The following is an 18,158-nucleotide window of genomic DNA, read 5'->3' on the forward strand; positions in this document are numbered from 1 at the left end:
GGTTTTAGTGCAAATGATTTCTGTTGTCTCCTGGGTAAAATGTACCTGTACGTTCAGATAATCAATTTAAAATATTTCAGGAAGTTGTTGAAGTCCTTAAAGCAGAATACTTTAGGAAGATTAATCTGAAAACTTTTTCCAGAATGGATTGGCATGGGGACAGTCTCAGAATCAGAATATTGCGGTTTTCCAGGCTAATAAGAAGGAACTTGTTTTAAAGGGGTAATAGCAGTATGAGGGTACAGAGGCAAAGGTGGCAGGAGAGACAGACAAGAAAAGGTTTGAAAAACTAGGTCAGCAAGATTTTCTCTCCTTACTGTGCTTTAGATATCATATTTGTAGTGCATTTTCTGTCCTTGTTGGAAAGGTAATTTTCTCAGATCTCCCAGGAATGCTAATAATTGACTTTTCTCCCTAGGGTTATGATAATTCAGAGAGCAGTGTTCGGAAAGCTTGTGTCTTTTGCCTGGTAGCTGTTCATGCAGTAATTGGTGATGAACTAAAACCACATCTCAGTCAACTCACTGGCAGTAAAGTAAGTGATCCTGCTTTGTTTTAAAATGGTGGCTGTGATATGTTCTTTTAAACATTTTAGTTTTGTGTATGTGTGTTAAAGATTAAATTTGTTAATCATGCTTTGAACATCCAACTTGCATTTGGCTGTTTCTTCTACTCTAGCAATTGTCACTCAGGTAAGTCCGTGTTTTGAAAAATGGCTAATAGATTGCTCTGAGAGAAAATGCCTGCAGCTTTTGGTTATTCATAATAGCTCCCTGTCTCCTTCACCACTTCCACACACAAATCCTCACCCCCAAAGGCAATTTAATTAAGAATTAAGTAGAGTCTTGTGTCTATATGTTTTCATGGATTATTTTATACCTCCAAAAATATGGAACACTTGAACATCTTTCACTTTTCTCTTTAAGAACCATGATAACTAAATATTTGTTCTCCTTCAATCTTTTTATTCTTATTATTATGATCCAGATTAATGTGCAATTTGACTTGGTATGTTAAAATAGAAATTTCTGGAGGCAACCAAATCAATAGGCCAAGTCCTCAATCTTGGAGTTTGCCCCTATGAAACTTATCTCTGCAAAGGATAAGGTAAGCCTACTTAAAATTAGGCCTAAGAGTCACCCCTAGAGAACCTCTTTTGTTGCTCAGATGTGACCTCTCTCTCTCTAAGCTAACACAACAATCAAACTCACTGCCTTCTCTCCTCTATGTGGGACATGACTCCCATGCGTGCAAACCTCCCTGGCAACATGGGATAGAAATCCTAGGATGAGCTGGGAGTCAGTATCAAGGGATTGAGAAAACCTTCTCTACCAAAAGGGGGAAGAAAGAAATGAGACAAAATAAAGTATCAGTGACTGAGAGATTTCAAACAGAGTTGAGACGTTATCTTGGAGGTTATTCTTACGCATTGTATAGATATCTGCTTTTTAGTTTATGGTATATTAGAGTGGCTAGAGGAAAGTACCTGAGAATGTAAAGCTGTGTTCCAGTAGCCATGTTTCTTGAAGATGGTTATATAATGATACAGCTTTTATCATGTAACTGTGTGATTGTGAAGACCTTATGTCTGATGCTCCTTTTATTTAGGGTATGGACAGTTGAGTAAAAAATATGGATAAAAAATAAACAATAGAGGGAACAAAGGTTAAAATAAATTGAGTAGATTGAAATACTAGTGGTCAGTGAGAAGGAGGGGTAAAGGGGTATGGTACATATGAGTTTTTTCTTTTTTCTTTTTTATTTCTTTCATTCAAAAAAATGATCATGGTGATGAATGCACAACTATGTCATGATATCTTAAGCTAATGATTGTACACCATGTGTAGAATGTTTGTATGTCAAGAATGTTGTATGTTTGTTAAGGTTTACAAAAAAATATTTTAAAAAATAGATAAAAGTAAATAAGTAAGAAATTTCTGAGTACTTCTTAAGACGTAAAATAAATAAATAAATGAAATTCTGTCTTTTTCATTTTTTTATTATTACCAAAGTCTTGAAATTTATTCTTAGGGGCTGAAGGTTAACAACGATTGTTGTATTATGACTCAGTTAGGAGGAGGAACTCCCTTCATTTAAAGAGTTTCCCCTGATTTTAATGATCGTCATTATTACGGTCAAAGTTTTTCTTAAAATAGCAAATACAGAGTAAAACATGCTATAACACGGATAATTCTTGAAAGCATTATAGTAAATGAAAGAAGCCAGAAAGAAAAGGACAAATAGTATGATTCTACTTACATGAGAATAAACAAGTTCTCAAATACAGAAAGTCGAATTGAAATTATCAGGGAATAAGGGGAGACAGAGAGCAATGGAGAATTACTTCATAGTGGGCTCAGAGTTTCTGTTTGGAATGATAAAAAGTTTTGGTAGTAGGTGGAGATGGTTGCACAACATTACAAATGTAATTAATGCTATTGAATTGTACATTTAAAAATGGTTAAAAATGACAAATTTTATAGTACGTCTCTGTTACCATAATAAAATTTTTAGTAAAAAGAATTCTTGAATTACAGCCTAATGTTCAGGACCTCAGCTTGGGTCCCTTTAATTGTTGCCAGTCGATTTTCAAAGTTATTTTAAACTATTAAACAAATCAGTGACATCACAAGCTGTTGTTCACTGGTTGATTCTAAACAAATAAACCATAAAGGAAATTAGTTCAGTTTGTACACCTAATATTTAACTCCTAAATAAGATAAAATGAACCAGTGATTATTAATCCTGTCTGAATTGATACCACTTTGAGATTTCAATAAGTTCTTTTCCCCCCAAAAAAATACATACATAAAAATTTACATGCAATTTCAGAGGGTACAGTCAGCCCCTGAGTCCCATGGCCACCAGATTAAAAAAAAAACTCTTAGATCAAAGAGTTAATGTTAAAAAGCAAATCTGCAACAACAAAGTGGTTTTCACGGAAAAAGTAATGCAACTTTTGTGATAATCCAGAGTTGTCTGTAGAAAATTTAAAATTAATCTTATCAGAACATTAGGCATCTAAAGTGATAACATTACATGTGAAAACAGTAGCAAGATGGGGAAAATATTTGGAAATAGCATTAGATGAAGAAAAGTAGAATGCAGAATTATTTATGCAATGATTACAAACTTTGTGAAAGTATGATCTCATACAGGTAAAGACTGTAAACAGATCCAGAGAGATGAAAAACATTCTTAAGTTTAATGGCAGTAGCATAGTGGTCTGAAGGCGTGGGTCCTGGAACCCAAGGACTTAAATTCTGTCCTGGCCCACTAAATTTAGTTTAATGTTTTATATGCTGTCACAACATTGTTTTAAAGATGTGCTAGAATACTCAGTTATACACAAACTCTGAGACTTAATCTTTTTCATAATTAAATATCAACAATAATTTGAGCATTATAACCTCACAGTCTAAAATCTTTCAAAGCTCACATTTTGCGTATAGTTTTTTTAAATGAGCATCTTGCAATCATGAGCAGCTTGCAGGCTTCAGAGTTCCCCCTTAGATGACATATTTTTTTGCTTGAATCTGCAGATGAAGCTACTGAATCTATACATCAAACGTGCACAGACAGGACCTGGAGTTGCTGATCCAACTACTGATGTTTCTGGACAAAGTTAATAAATGTGATCACAGTGAACCAGGTCTCTCAAAGAAAGGACAGACAGACCACCCTCATCAATGGAAGGAAATTTTCAATATGTCTTTTAGAACTTATATTGTTTACCAGTTTTTGTTTTTATTTTGTTTTGTTTTGTATTTTCTGTAATAGAGGGCTCTCCTCAGTCTGCATGTAACTTTTTTGATAGTTATTCCAAATTCAAGAAAAAGCAGTATTAACATCAGTTGATCAATACAAAGTAATTTTTAACCTAATTCATCATTTCACATTCCTGTACTTCTTTGTCTTCCCATTAACCTTTGCCAGTGTTATGATTGTATACATTTTTTTAAATGCTGGTTAAACAGGAATGCTTAAAGCTTTAAACGTTTAACAGTCTGCATCTTTTTTTTTTTTTGCCTTTATTCAACTGCAGAATAATATTTTTATTGCTACTTTGAGTTTTGTTCCGTATCATGTCCTATGCTAGAAATATTGAAATGATGTAGAAGCAGGACTAATTTGAACTGCAGCTGGACTCTGTTGGTGTGATGGTGATACATGTCATTAGTTGCAACTTCTTTGGGGTGATCCATAGTTTGAAAACTAAAACCTCTAAGACAAATGTTACAGAATCAGCCAGATCTGTAAACCTGATATTGTTTGTTGGTTTTTAATCTTGCCGTCTTTATTTAAAACCATCTCCCCTCTATGATCCCTTAAGAAAAGCTGCACCAAATCATCTGCCTGTGTTTTTCTTGACACTTATTAAAATAGAAGGTTTTATTGCAGGGTTTTTGGTTTGTTTATCTTTGTTGTGAATGATGCTCTTTTTTTGGTATTTATTAATATCAAATTCACTTATAAATAAACTTGATAATGGAAACAGACAAAAAATAAAATCAAGTGCATGTGTGTCCTTGACCGTCTTCTGTTTCTCATTTAATAATAAACTAATAACTGAGACATGGGAATCAACCAGCACCTTTTCTTTAAATGGTGGAACCTGGTTTCCTTTTACCATGAAATTGTCTTACTTGAAAACATTGATCCTGATGAGAGAGAAGATGGTGCCAAGGCTTTTATAATCGGCTCAAATTCTCTACCTCTTCAGGGCTAACACTTTTGACTGAGCTGCTGCTTATGCCTTTCTTCTGGAAAACTACTTAAGTGGTGATTTTATGTTACATTTTTTACTATTTTTTTAAAATCACCTTTTACTACATCTGTTCTTTTCATGTGCAGCTACTTTCAAAAGTTACTGATTTTGGTGAAAGGCAAATTAGATGATTTGGAGCCAGGATGCTAGTGATTTCACATCTTAACTTTTTTTTTTTCAATCCTAACATAGAGTGAATTTGACTGGAAAGGCAAAGAGCTAGGAAAGCAATTTGCCATTGTTGCAGAGTTATCTGTATTTTGTTTAATTGGAAAAAATGTAGAAATGTATGTAAAGAATTTAAGACAAGAGTACCGAAGGGGTGATTTGCATTGGCTTTTACCTTCCTTTGTTTCTGTTCTAGCAGCAGGAAAATAGTTTCTCCATATCCGTCTCTGTTACCTGTAACGATTTTGTTTTTTACTGTTAATTACATTGTGTATTTATAGTTCTATGCTTACTGTTGTGCATATACTGGCAATAAAACTGTACATAACATTACTTGAAAAAAATAATGTATATCTGCTGTTTTTCTGTCTCATGGTGTTTTTGTTTTTTGTTTGTTTTTACCTTAGAAGGTCCTGAATCACTGGTAGTGTTCTCTCATGAATTTTATAAGTGCCTCTGAAGAAAAAAGATTTGTCAGGAGTAGGAACAACGATTAAATGTATATAGCTGTATAATCATATGTATATTATAGCTTATCTTTAAGAAGATAAGACATTTTAAACATTGAACTCTTCTGGTAGTGTTTCATGTACCATGACCTTTCATATATTTTTTTAATCATTCAATCAAAATGTTGGTTTAAAATTTAATTTTAACATCTGCTTTAAGGTCCTGCTTTTACTACAGTTGACAACTAAGTAGTGTAAAATAAACTGAATAATAACTCTTTGAAAAATTAGATCAAGCATTTGGCATCTAAACCAGGCACTCAAGAAATGAATGAATTAAGTATAGAAAAGTTTGGTTTCAGGTTACTTAGTGTAAGTCAATATATAAAAACACGAAAAAAAATATCTTATGGTGCTGTGTACCCTTCATTTGTTCATTCCAGAAACATACTCAGATGTCAGCTATTAAAGGTCATAAACAGCTATTTTTAAAATTTTGTCTCCTGCTTTTTTCCCCTGAACTGCTATTAGTGTCATTCATTTTCCGTACTGGTCAGGACTAATTAAACGTACATAAGTTCCAGATACTGAGATGGGTTTGTTTATTCTGGGTTTACAAAATCCATAATAGAACTGACATTTTCAAGTAAGATACAATTTTAACTTGAGAATTCAAATGTAGAGTTTGTTTGCAGTGATCCTTCATATTTTGTACTTTTTCCCATCAAGTTATGTCTTATGATAATGGGATTTTATATCATATCAGATATATTTATAAATTCATATGTTTTTTTTTGCTTGTTAATTTAGAATAATATTTACGGTACACAGAAATGAGAATTAGTCTATTACTCCATAATACATGAGTTTTCTTAATTCGTTATATCTTTGCTCCTCTGTATTGTTTTAGTTTCTTTTATTGCAGTTAATCAGTACTGTTTTGCAGCTGTGGCAAAAAAAGGTCTAGAGTTCAGCTGTAAAAACACAAATTTATCAGTTAAAAAGTTCTCTATCTTTATTGTAGAATATTTGGAAAATAATGAAAGGCTGAAGAAGAAAAGCAAAATTACCACATCACCACTTGAAGATAATCTTTTATTTTGTGGATAACTAAGGTAATGAGTTTGATTTAATACTGAAAACTGTTGGTAAACATTAAATTGTATTAACCCAAAGAGTGATAGCATTAGAATTAGCCAACATTTTGAATGTTTCCATTTTTCTATGTATGTATTTAATAATACATTTGACTACACTAATCCTGTCTTTGTTCTTCTGCATGGTGACTTCTAATGGCAGTAAAGTATTCCATCATGAGTATGCAGTGTAATCTTGGGTGGTTGATCTTCATGGAATGTTCTTATAACAAAGAGCTACATCGTTGGTATATCTCCCATTACTGTTTTTTTTAACTTTTTTATTGTATAGTATAACATACATACAAAGCAAAGAAATAAAAAAGCAATAGTTTTCAAAGCACTCTTTAAAAAGTGGTTACAGGATAGATCGCAGAGTTTGTCATGGGCTACCATATGATCCTTTCATATTTTTCCTTCTAGCTGCTCCAGAATATAGGAGGCTACAGGGCTTAAATACTTTTTATCATCACAATCAACTTTTTTTGTGAACAATAACATATATACAAAAAGGCTATAAATTTCAAAGCACAGCACCACAATTAGTTGTAGAACATGTTTCAGAGTTTGACATGGGTTATAATTTCACAATTTTAGGTTTTTACTTCTAGCTGCTCTAAAATACTGGAGACTAAAAGAGATATCAATTTAATGATTCAGCATTCATAGTCATTTGTTAAGTCCTATCTTCTATGAATAATTCCACCATAACCTCTGATTTTTCCGTACCTCTCTTTAGGGTTGTTTGGGCTATTGCAATTCTAAATTTTTTATATTGAAAGGGTCTGTCACTAATATGGGGTAGGGAGATGAAATTATCTGATGTTCTGGAGAGGCTGGGCTAGGTTTCAGGGGTTAACTGAACCAGGGATGCATCTGGAGATTGTAGGTTTCTGGAAAGTTACTCTAGTGCATGGAAACCTTGTAGAATCTTATATATTGCCCTAGGGGTTCTTAAGGATTGGCTGGAATGGTCCTGGTTATGGGTTGGCAGGTTATGATAGGTAGCAAGGTCTACGTGAAGCTTTCATAAGAGCAACCTCCAGAGTAGCTTCTCAACTCTATTTGAACTCTCTCTCTGCCACTGATACTTTATTAATTACACTTCTTTTTCCCATTTTGGTCAGAATGTAATTGTTGATCCCACAGTGCCAGGTCTAGATTCATCCTTAGGAGTCATCTCCCACATTGCCAGGGAGACTTTCACCCCTGGATGTCATGTCCCACATAGTGGGGAGGGCAATGATTTCACTTGCAGAGTTGGGCTTAGAGAGAGAGAGACCACAATTGAGCAACAAAAGAGTTCCTCCAAAAGTAACTCTTAGGCATGCCTATAGGTAGTCTAAGCTTCTCCGCTACCTACATAAGCTTCACCAGAGTAAGCCTTATGATCGAGGGCATGGTCTATGATTTGAGTATCCCTAAAGTTTGACATTATCAGAGGTTCCCTGATGGTAAGGTTTAATAGTTCCATAGTCTTTCTCCCCTCCCTCCGGGGACTTTGCCAGTACTTTTTGATGATCTGCTGTATGTACTCTAGGATGTTTCCAGGCCTTAAAATAATCTATGCAGGATAAAAGGACCCCTTATTCTGTGCTTCCTGTGTTTCAGTTATTCAATTGAGGTATACAGATAGGTTGAATGAGATTATGCACTACAGAAAATTTCAGTTCCAGATCAAATAAACCTTTCTTCCATTGGTCTCAAAAGAGTATGTGTGGTTCTAAAATATAGACACTATCTTCCTTACCTCTATGTTCTGAATTACTTTAACCCCAACCTATTCAGCTTCGTTCTTATCTCTAAATATCAGGTCATATATGTATAAAACAGCCTCTCAAAATCCAGGAATAATAATCACTGATCCGGACTTAGTGTGTTTGCCCTAAAAGTTTACAATCTAGTCCTCTGTTTTCTTATAAGCATTTTCTAAAGGTGATCATGCCATTGTTTTCTTTTGTTTCTGGTTTATTTTGTCTCACCAAATGTCCCACATGTTCATTCACATCATTGCATGCCTCATGACATTGTTCCTTTTTGTAGCAGACTTCTTTGTCTCTTATGATATCTTAATATTTAAAGTCTTTTTTGCCTGATATTAGTGTATCTGCTCCAGCTTTCTTTTGGTTACAACTTGTGTGAAAATCTTTTTCCATCCTTTCACTTTCAATCTATTTGTATCCTTGTGTCTAAGATGAATCTCTTGTATGTAGCATATAGCTGGATTATGTTTCTTAATCCATTCTGCCAATCTCTATCTTTTAATTGGTAAATTTATTCCGTTAACATTCAAAGTTATTACTGAAAAGGTATTTCTTGATTCCACCATCTTATCTTTTTTTATTATATTTGTCAGATCTATATATACTTTTCCCTCTTTCTCTTTGTATTCTTTAAATTACCCTTAGTTGTACTCTTCAATTCTGTGCCCTGTTCCAGGCCTCCTTCTCCTGTCTTTTTTTTCAGCAGGCAGAACCCCTTTTAGTATTTTGTGTAGGGCCAGTCTCTTGTTGACAAATTCTTTCAGGACTTCTTTGCCTGTGAAAACTTTAATCTCTCCCTCAATTGTAAGGATAATTTTTCTGGGTACAGAATTCTTGGCTGGACGTCTTTCTCTTTCAGGATCTTGAATATATCATACCACCACCTTCTGACCTCCAGGTTGCTAATTGAGTAGTCTGAACTCAGTCTTAATTAATTTCCCTTGTATATCATAGATTATTTTTCTCTTGCTGCTTTCAGGATATTCTGCTTCTCTTCAACATTTGACAGACTCATTAGTATGTGCCTTGGGAAAGGCCTATTTGGATTTATTCTGTTTAGAGGTCTTTGGCTTTCTTTGACTTGTATGTTTATGTCCTTTATGAGGGTTGAGAAGATTTCCCCCATTATATCCTCAACTACTCTTCCTAGCCCTTTCCTCCTCGCTTCTCTTTTTGAGACACCAGTGGTTCTTATGTTTGTGCGATTTGTTTTATCTATCGTTTTCCTGAGTTCTCATTCAGTTTTTTCCATCTTTTTTGCCATGTGCTGTTTCGAGTCTTCTATGTCAATTATCCTGCCTCTTTATCACTTATTCTTTCTTCCGTCTCTTCAGATCTGGTGTTGTGTGCCTCTAGTATGTTTTTTATTTAGTCAGCAGAGTCTTTAATTTTCATGGTATCCACTATTTTTCAATTTATTCTTTCAAATTCCTCTTTGTGCTCTTCTTCTCTCTTCTTGATCTCCTATGTGTCATTTGCTATCCCACTTATTTTATTAAGTAGAGTTGTGTGAACATCTTTGATTAGGTGTTCCAACATCTGTGTCTCCTCTTGTGTTTTAATTTGGCCATTAGGCAGGGCTATATCTGTCTGCATTGTGATATGCTTAGTGATCTTCTGCTGTCTTCAACACATGGAAATATCTTGATTGATTTACTTTGGGAATTGATTTCTTTCAGTAGTTTAAGGCCTTGTGTTTATGGGTGGGTTGGGGCAAGGGGCGGGGATAACCTAGGTATGGAGGTTACTGCCCACAACCATTATACGCTGGCAACAGCATGCAGGAAACGGGGGGGGGGGGGGGGGGGGGGGTGGATATAGTACTTGGAAGGGGTGCAGGAGAGGAGGGTTGGCCTGCACTTGGGGTGGGGGTGAGGGGCAAGTACATGTACTGGGGGCTGGTGGGGTGGGGGTACCTGGAGCACAGGGGATGGGAGCAAGTGACAGGGTTCAGGTGCATGGAGTTTGGGGTGAGTTGCCGGTCACAGGGCTGAGGTGGTGAGGGTAGCATGCCCAAGGAACGTAGCCTGGCTTACTTCCTAGTCCTGTGTTCCTGTCCGTGTACTCCCATGGGCTCTGCAGCTCCACACCTCTGTATTTTCTTCTTCTCAGTTCCTCGGCCTCTGTAACCAGGGCTGCCACATGTGGTGCTGAAGGCTCTCCCAGGTCAGTCACACTTCTGAATTGCTGCCTCAGTCACCCTCCTGTCCCTCTAACTTTTCCATGGAGCAGGGCTAATCTGAAGTTGCTCTAGTCGGCCATCTTCCCGGAAGTCTCCCATTATTTTATACTAGCAATTTTAAAGATGGCTTCAAAATAAAATTGCTAAATATAAAAAGTCAATGCTTATTTGAAGATATTCTAATGGCTTAAATAGCTGGATTTAAATTATTCCAATAATTGTAATCTAAAAAGAACAGGAAAATAAAACAGGATTTCAAGTTTACCCCCATTCTTCAGTGCAATACACTTCAGGAAACAGAGTAAAGCAATATTGTGTTGTTAGTACAATGAGAAACACAGGGTGCTATGATGGGACTTGAGGGGAGATGTGGTATAGGGGGTAATCATGAAAGGCTTCCTAGAAGAAGTGATAATTAATCTTAGTCTAAAGGCTGAATGTGAGACACATTAAGGGTTATTAGGTGGGGACAGTAGAAGTAACCAAAAGTAGCAGAGCAACCATGTATGAGATGTTAGGGCATGTTTTTGAAATTTTAACCATGTTTTTTTTTCTTTCCATAAGTATAAAAAAATGTCACTCTCTCTGCTCTTCTTTAAACATATCTGCCACAAAAAATAAATCTGTGCATCCCTGTAACCAAGAAAACTTGTATATTGCTTTTCTTTCGGTGTTTTGTATTTCAAAAATGTTTTTCTTTTGTTAATATATAATTATAGTATTGAATATTCTTTCTCAAACTGAACATATCCTTTTCTATCTCTTCAACTTGTCATATTTACACAGCTTAGTTTTGCTGGAGCATAGGATACCAGTGGGGGAACAACCCAAGATGGAGTAATAGGAGGAGTTCACTGAAGATTTAACCAGAAGAATAACATCATTAGAATTAAATTTGTGAGTGCTTCAATTTTACATAATCTGAAAACCTTAAGTGAGATATTTTTAGAGTACAGTGTTCTACATATTGCCCTCTACTAATCTGGTTCTGATTTCCTTTACTCGTTTGCTACTGCTAATGCTGTGCATCTGACACTCCCATACTCTATATGGTGTAAATATGTAGTTGTGGATCTGATAATGGGAGAAATGCATTAATGTAACCTCAGAAATGGGAATGGTGCAAGAGAGGCCAGCATGTATCTTGGGATAGCAAAATGCCCAGTGATGCTTCTCCTAGCAAACCCTCCCGACCAGCCTGCCTTGTGTGCAGCCCTGGTCTCCTTGTATTCATTCAGTGTTTGATGTTAGATTCTTACAGCAGTATATTCGCCCTTCTGTGCATATATGTTATTTTATTGGAAGTAAATGCAAAAAAGAAATTTCTTGACAATCTCTTGATTTTAGTCTAAAGCAAAACTTACATAAGCAATTTTTATCAAGGTTTAGGTCAGAGTAGAGACTTAAAATGGGGGTTGGATTACTTCAACAAAACAAGGAATATACTTTTCTTCTTACTCTCAATGACAATGGTCCTCAACCATGGACAATTTTGCCAGACATTGGGCAAAGCCCACAGGCATATTTGGTTGTCACAGTTGGAAGAAGTGGTACTGACAGCTGGTGGGATAGAGGCCATGGATAGAAGCTGGTAAACATTCTACAATTCACCAGACAGTCCCTCACAACAAATATCAAGTCCAAAATGTTAATAGTGTAGTAAAGCAAAGGAGTTGCCATGGACAGCTCCTCTATGGTAATATAGCCCAGTTTAAAACCATTAAATCATTTTTTTACACTAATGTTGAAAAGTGAACAATCCTGACCTCACTTCTGGGTAACGCTTATCACGTCACTGGTCCCCAATCCAACCCAATCTGTCCAATTTTCTTCTAAAACTACTCCATTCTGAAGTCTCAGTCAAATGCTACGTTTGTACCTCAATTTTTTCTTTTTATTTCATTTTATTTTTTCATTCATTATTATATTTATTACAGAGAACTCATGTATAATTCCAGAGGTGAGAAGTCCTTACAGCGATGTTTACTCCTGGTCAGCGGCAGGTAACTAAGGGTACCCAGAAGAATGGTCTTACAGTAGGTTTGCCAGCATTGAAAACTTGATAGTCATTAAGATGTGGTCAAAATATAAAAGCATTTAAATATAAACAATTGTGTTGAGAGTGCTGCCCACTGGAATTGTAAATTTTTTTATTTGCTTCCATTCTCTCTCTCTGCCCACTTTGTCCCTAATTTCAGTTTCACTGACTCTGACTTCACCATTGGTCTACCTTTTTGTTTTTCTCTCTTTGGCATATAGATCCACTTTCCCTAAATCCTATATTCATTAAGGTTTATACCATAGGTATATTTACCACCCTCTATCTCTCATCATCACTTTTGCCTTCGGCTCGTGCATCAAGAACTTGGTATGTGGCCTACAGATTTCCTCACCTACCCAAGGAAGGTATAAATATGAAATAGAGTGGTTAAGAGTATGGGTTATGCTAATGAACCCGCTCAAGAATGAATCTGTTTCCACCACTAGGTCAAGTTATATTATTTATCAAAGCCTTGATTTCTGCATCTACAGAACTACAAAAACAGCAGCACTTGAAACATCCAATTATTGGGCTAAATGAAATAATGTCTGTTTCTTGAGCACAGCCTGACACTCCACACGTGGCCTTTAGCACTATTGTCTTAGGCTGTGGCAATAGCCATCCAAGTATCCCAGCTGGGCTGCTCCCATCTTCCCTCAAACTCAGTTATTTACCCTTTCCCATACCTGAACCTATCCTATCATAAACCCAGCATTTAATTTGCTAACTGCAGGCTTTTTTTTTTTAACCATTTATGTGTGTGCTGGTTTGAAAGTGTTGTGTACCCCAGAAAATCTATATCCTTTAATCCTGATTTAATATTGTAAGGTGGAAATTTTTTTTAATAATTTTTTATTAATTAAAAAAATTACAAGAAAGAAACACAAACATCCCTAACACATGCTCATTCCGTTCTGCATATACAATCAGCAACCCACAACATCATCACACAGCTGCACGTTCACCACCATGATCACCCCCCAGAACACTTGCACCAATTCAGAAAAAGAAACAAAAAGACAACAGAAAAATAAAACAAAAATAGAAAAAGAAAAAAGAATTTTACATACCATACCCCTCCCCCCCTCCCACCGACCACCAGCATCTCAAACCGAATCCACATTAACATCTGTTCCCCCCATCATCCACCTCCATTCCGTATGTTCTACTCATCTGCCGACAAGGTGGACAAAAGGAGCACCAGACACAAGGCCTCCAAAACCACACAGTCACACCGCGAAAGCCACGCCATCACACAATCATCACCAAGAAACATGGCCACTGGAACACAGCTCCACACCTTCAACAGTCCCCTCCAGCCTCTCCACCACATCTTGGATAACAAGGTGATATCTACTTAATGCATAAGAATAACCTCCAGGATAACCTCTCGACTCTGTTTGGCATCTCACAGCCGTTGACACTCCATCTCATCTCACACCCCTACCCTTGATCAGGAAGGCTTTCTTAATCCCTTGATGCTGAGTCTCTGCTCATTCCAGGATTTCTGTCCCACGTTGCCAGGAAGGTCCACACCCCTGGGATTCATGTCCCACACAGACAGGGGGAGAGTGGTGAGTTTGCTAGTTGTATTGGCTGGAGACAGAGGCCACACCCGAGCAACAAAAGAGGCTCTCCTGGTCCAATTTTAAGCAGGCTTGACCCATCCCCTGTGGGGCCAAGCTCCATGTGAACAAACTCCAAGACTGGGGGCTCAGCCCACAGCCCTGGCCATCTGCACTGCCTGCGAGAATATCAATAATTCAACTTGGGGAGGTTGAATTCTCCCCTGCTCCCACCACTCCCCGAAGGCGACTCTGCACACACCCTTCCACTCACCAATCAAATCACTCTGGAATTCATTGGGGCCTCACTCCTGACCAACAAAATCTAATGTCCTACCCAAGGTTCCATGCACTCATGTTGCCCAACCAACTATCTACATAAGTTATATTAGGAGATGCACCAGTCAAAACACAAATTTTATACCAACTAGACATTTTTTTATTTAGTCTCACACATAAGTTGAAATTCTAGAATATTAATTGCCATCTATTTTCAGTGCCCCACAGCAATGACACTCCTACATTCCTCCCCATGCAAAAACATTCCAAAATCTGTACATTTAGTCATTATCATTATACACTCTAGGCATGCCCAGACCACACCATCTCAATCTTCACCATCCATCCCTCTTTGTGATTTCATTTATGCCCCCAACCCTCCTCCCTCCATCATACTCACATTCAGCTTCACTCAGTGTTCCAACACAATTGTATTACAGTTAGGTAGTGCTGTGCCGTCCACCTCCGAGCCTTTATATTCAGTCCTGCTGCACAATCTGTATCCCTCCAGCTCCAGTCACCCAACATCTGTAAGGTGGAAGTTTGATAGATTGTTTCATGGAGATTGACCCACTCAATTGTATGTGCACCCTTTTGATTAGATTAATTCCATGGAGCTGTGGCATACCCAATTGTGGGTTTGGCCTTTTGGTTAGCAGGAGATGTGACTCAAGCCCATTCAAGATGGGCCTTGATTAGCTTACAGGGGCTTTAAAACTGAAGGCATTTTGGAGAAAAGATGATTGCTTCAGAGCCAACAGAGATGCAGACATTTGGAAATGCTTGCAGTGCCGACAAAGAAAGCAGACACCTAGACACGGACATTTCAAGATGCAGAGTCCAGCAGACATCACCATATGCCTTCCCGTGAGGTGCTAAGCAAGCCAGAACCCAGAATTGTGTCCTGGAGGAGCTAAATGAGGGCCCACAGATGCTCAGAGAGGAAACCACTGACAATAGAAGCTGGAAGCAACGGAACTGGGAACAAGAACCAACAGATGCCATCCATATGCCTTCCCACGAGACAGGCATTGGTCTTTCTTTAGTCAAGGTATCTTTCTCTGAATGTCTTTGTTTGGACATTTTAATGGTCTGAGAATTGCAAACTTGTAACTTTGTGAATCCCCTTTCTAAAAGCCATTCCATTTCTGGTATATTGCATTCTGGCAGTGTTAACAAACCAAAACAAGTCTTTCTAACACCATGCACAATATTTGGAAGATCATAGCAAGTACTTAATGAATATGTGTTTTGTAAATGAATACATGAATGAGTTAGTTCAGTGAGTCTTTAGAATATGCAAATCTCATTAAAACAATAAAATTGTTCTATACCTTTTACACTGACCTTTTTGCTGCTTTATAGTTTAGCATGGATAGTTTGTATTGATTGTTCTTTTCCAATGTGCCAGGTTTTCTTTAAGCGCTTTAAATAAATTACTTTTAGTTTCAATCCTAGAGGGCAGGTATCATCATCCGCAATTTACAGAATAAAAAGCTGAGACTTAGAGGGATTTATTGATGCAGCCACCAAACTATGTAACCAAATTTTAAATCCATATTGTCTGAGGTCAGAAACAGAAAACTAAATCACTGTGCTATGAATGCTCTCATTCTACACGAACATTTTTAGGGTTTCCCCCTTTTGTGAAATGTGGTGCTCATTAACACCTAAAAAAAATGTCTTTTCAAAATTTCTCTTTAGATCTTTTGAATAACTGATTGTGCAGGTTTAAAAGTATTCTGTATCCTAGAAAAAACATGTTTTAATTGTGACCCATTTTTTGGAGGCAGCTGTTTCTTTTAATTCTTATTCAGCACTGTAGGTCGGAAGCTTGATTAGATCATCTCCCAGTGTTGTGGCACCCAATTGTGGATATTAACCTGCGATTAGAGGGAGATGTGACTCCACCCATTCAAGGTGGGTCTTGATTAGTTTACTATAATCCTTTAAAAGAGGAAACATTTGGAAAAAGCTTCAGAGGCACGCAGCCAGAGACCTTTGGAGATGAAGAAGGAATACGTCCCTGGGGGAACTTCATGAAACAAGAAGCCTGGAGAGAAAGCTAGAAGACTTTGCCATGTTTTCCATGTGCCTTTCCAGTTGAGAGAGAAACCCTGAACTTTATCAACCTTTCTTGAATGAACATTACCTCTTGTTGGTGACTTAATTTGGACATTTTCACAGCCTTAGTATTATAAACTTACAACTTAGTAAATTTCCCCTTTTTAAAACCATTCCATTTCTGGTATATCACATGCCAGCTGCTTGTAAACTAAACACCAATGTATAAAAATATTTAGTTTCCAAAGACACATCTGACCTAGGGAAGTACTCAAAATAAGTAAAAATAAGTAAGAATAATATTCAGAATCATTAAATAAAATGATGCAGTTTCTGTTTCCTCCTCTCTACTGGAAACTTTGATAAAATGAAGACTCATAATACAACCCAAACAACATTTGGTTTAGAGATGCCTAAAAACCCAAAATGGGACTGACCAGAGCAACAGAAGCTGTGTAGTTGCAGCATTTGTACCTCCAATTCCCAACACTCCAGCCGTACCATCTCACTGAGACCGTTAATGCTTCTGATTATGTCATCTTTCCCCAGTTGTCCTTCCACCCTTTGCTTGCCTGACTGCAACGCTGGATATGAAAAGAAGTCTCAGGAAGACATCATACGCAGCCCTAAGGAGAGTTAGCCAGCACAGATTGGAATACAGATATAATGTGCTTTACAAGGAATATTAGTTGATGGGTGAATGTTTTGAGAGGAATTTTCTCAGATTTGGGGAAGGTATCTTGACAAACAAATGAAGAACAAAGTACATATAATATATCTTCAATTGTAAATAAAATTTAAATACATATGTTAGTGAATTTTGACTTACCAAAAAGATCCTATTGCTCTAATATACAGAGAGTTGAATCTCCATTTTCAATTTTAAAAAGTCAATACCAGGAGAAATAGCTAAAGGTTCAAAGTGACTGCTTTTGAAGAGTAGCAATCTCATGAAAAGGGAGGTTGGGGCAGGGAACTTCCATTTGTTATAATCCTAGAGGTATGAGTGGGTGTTTTATGGTATGGGCTTTTACCACTTCGATTTTCTTTAAATAAATAAATCACACCACTTCTTCCAGATAGGTACTGTTCATGGTGGCAAAAATAATAACCCAATAAACTAATGGTTGTGTTCATGATAAAAATGAGACACTGTAGATTGTAAATAGGGATATGGAAATAAGGGGAACCAAGGAAGAGAGAAGAAAGAGTAATGATATGTAGGATATGATTTTATTTATGTAAATGTGTGTGTATTTATTAAAGTCTTATCTCTACAAAAAATAAGTATTCTAGTCTTTTCTTTTGCTTGCTTGGCCCTTTGCTACTCCTCAATCTACTTATCACAGTCTGTCTTCTCCCCTGCCTCCATATTTTAACTAACTTTTATATGCAAAAATATCATTTTCAGTGCAGGATGTTTGGTCAAAAAACGTGGTATTTCAGTTCAGAACATCACTTGATCATCAGTGATGTGTGGTGGTACATGATGGTACAATTTGGTCAGATTGATTCTTGCTTAGATCCCAGGATTTCAGTTTTTAACATCTTTTCTGTAAGAGGAGAATTGAAAATACCTTTGAGGTGGTGTAATCTAGGAATGCCTAGAATGTACCATGATAGTGATTAAATGTAAATATTAAAAATGTTTTTGCATGAGAAAGAACAAAGGAATGTCACTATTGCAGGGTGTTTAAAATAGATCATCATTCATATTTTAGAACTTCAAAAAAATTCTGGCTT

At 36.8% G+C, this 18,158-nt stretch overlaps 1 protein-coding gene across 10 annotated transcripts in view; it reads left to right on the forward strand.

Annotated features, from left to right (window-relative positions):
* Positions 1-5,555, forward strand: part of CLASP2 (cytoplasmic linker associated protein 2) — a 290,913-nt gene extending 285,358 nt beyond the window's left edge. For 5 of the 10 annotated variants that reach the window (XM_077129874.1, XM_077129869.1, XM_077129871.1 and 2 more), the window contains 2 exons: positions 419-535; positions 3,543-5,554. In XM_077129874.1, coding sequence (XP_076985989.1) covers positions 419-535; positions 3,543-3,629 — 204 coding nt within the window. In that variant the 3' untranslated portion in view covers positions 3,630-5,554. Of the gene's footprint in view, positions 1-418; positions 536-3,542 lie in introns of all 10 variants that reach the window. The other 5 variants (XM_077129866.1, XM_077129868.1, XM_077129867.1 and 2 more) reach the window with 2 other exon arrangements.
* Positions 5,556-18,158: the final 12,603 nt, after the last annotated feature.

The sequence above is a fragment of the Tamandua tetradactyla genome, chromosome 15, assembly GCF_023851605.1.
Source record: "Tamandua tetradactyla isolate mTamTet1 chromosome 15, mTamTet1.pri, whole genome shotgun sequence".
NCBI classification, from domain to species: domain Eukaryota; kingdom Metazoa; phylum Chordata; class Mammalia; order Pilosa; family Myrmecophagidae; genus Tamandua; species Tamandua tetradactyla.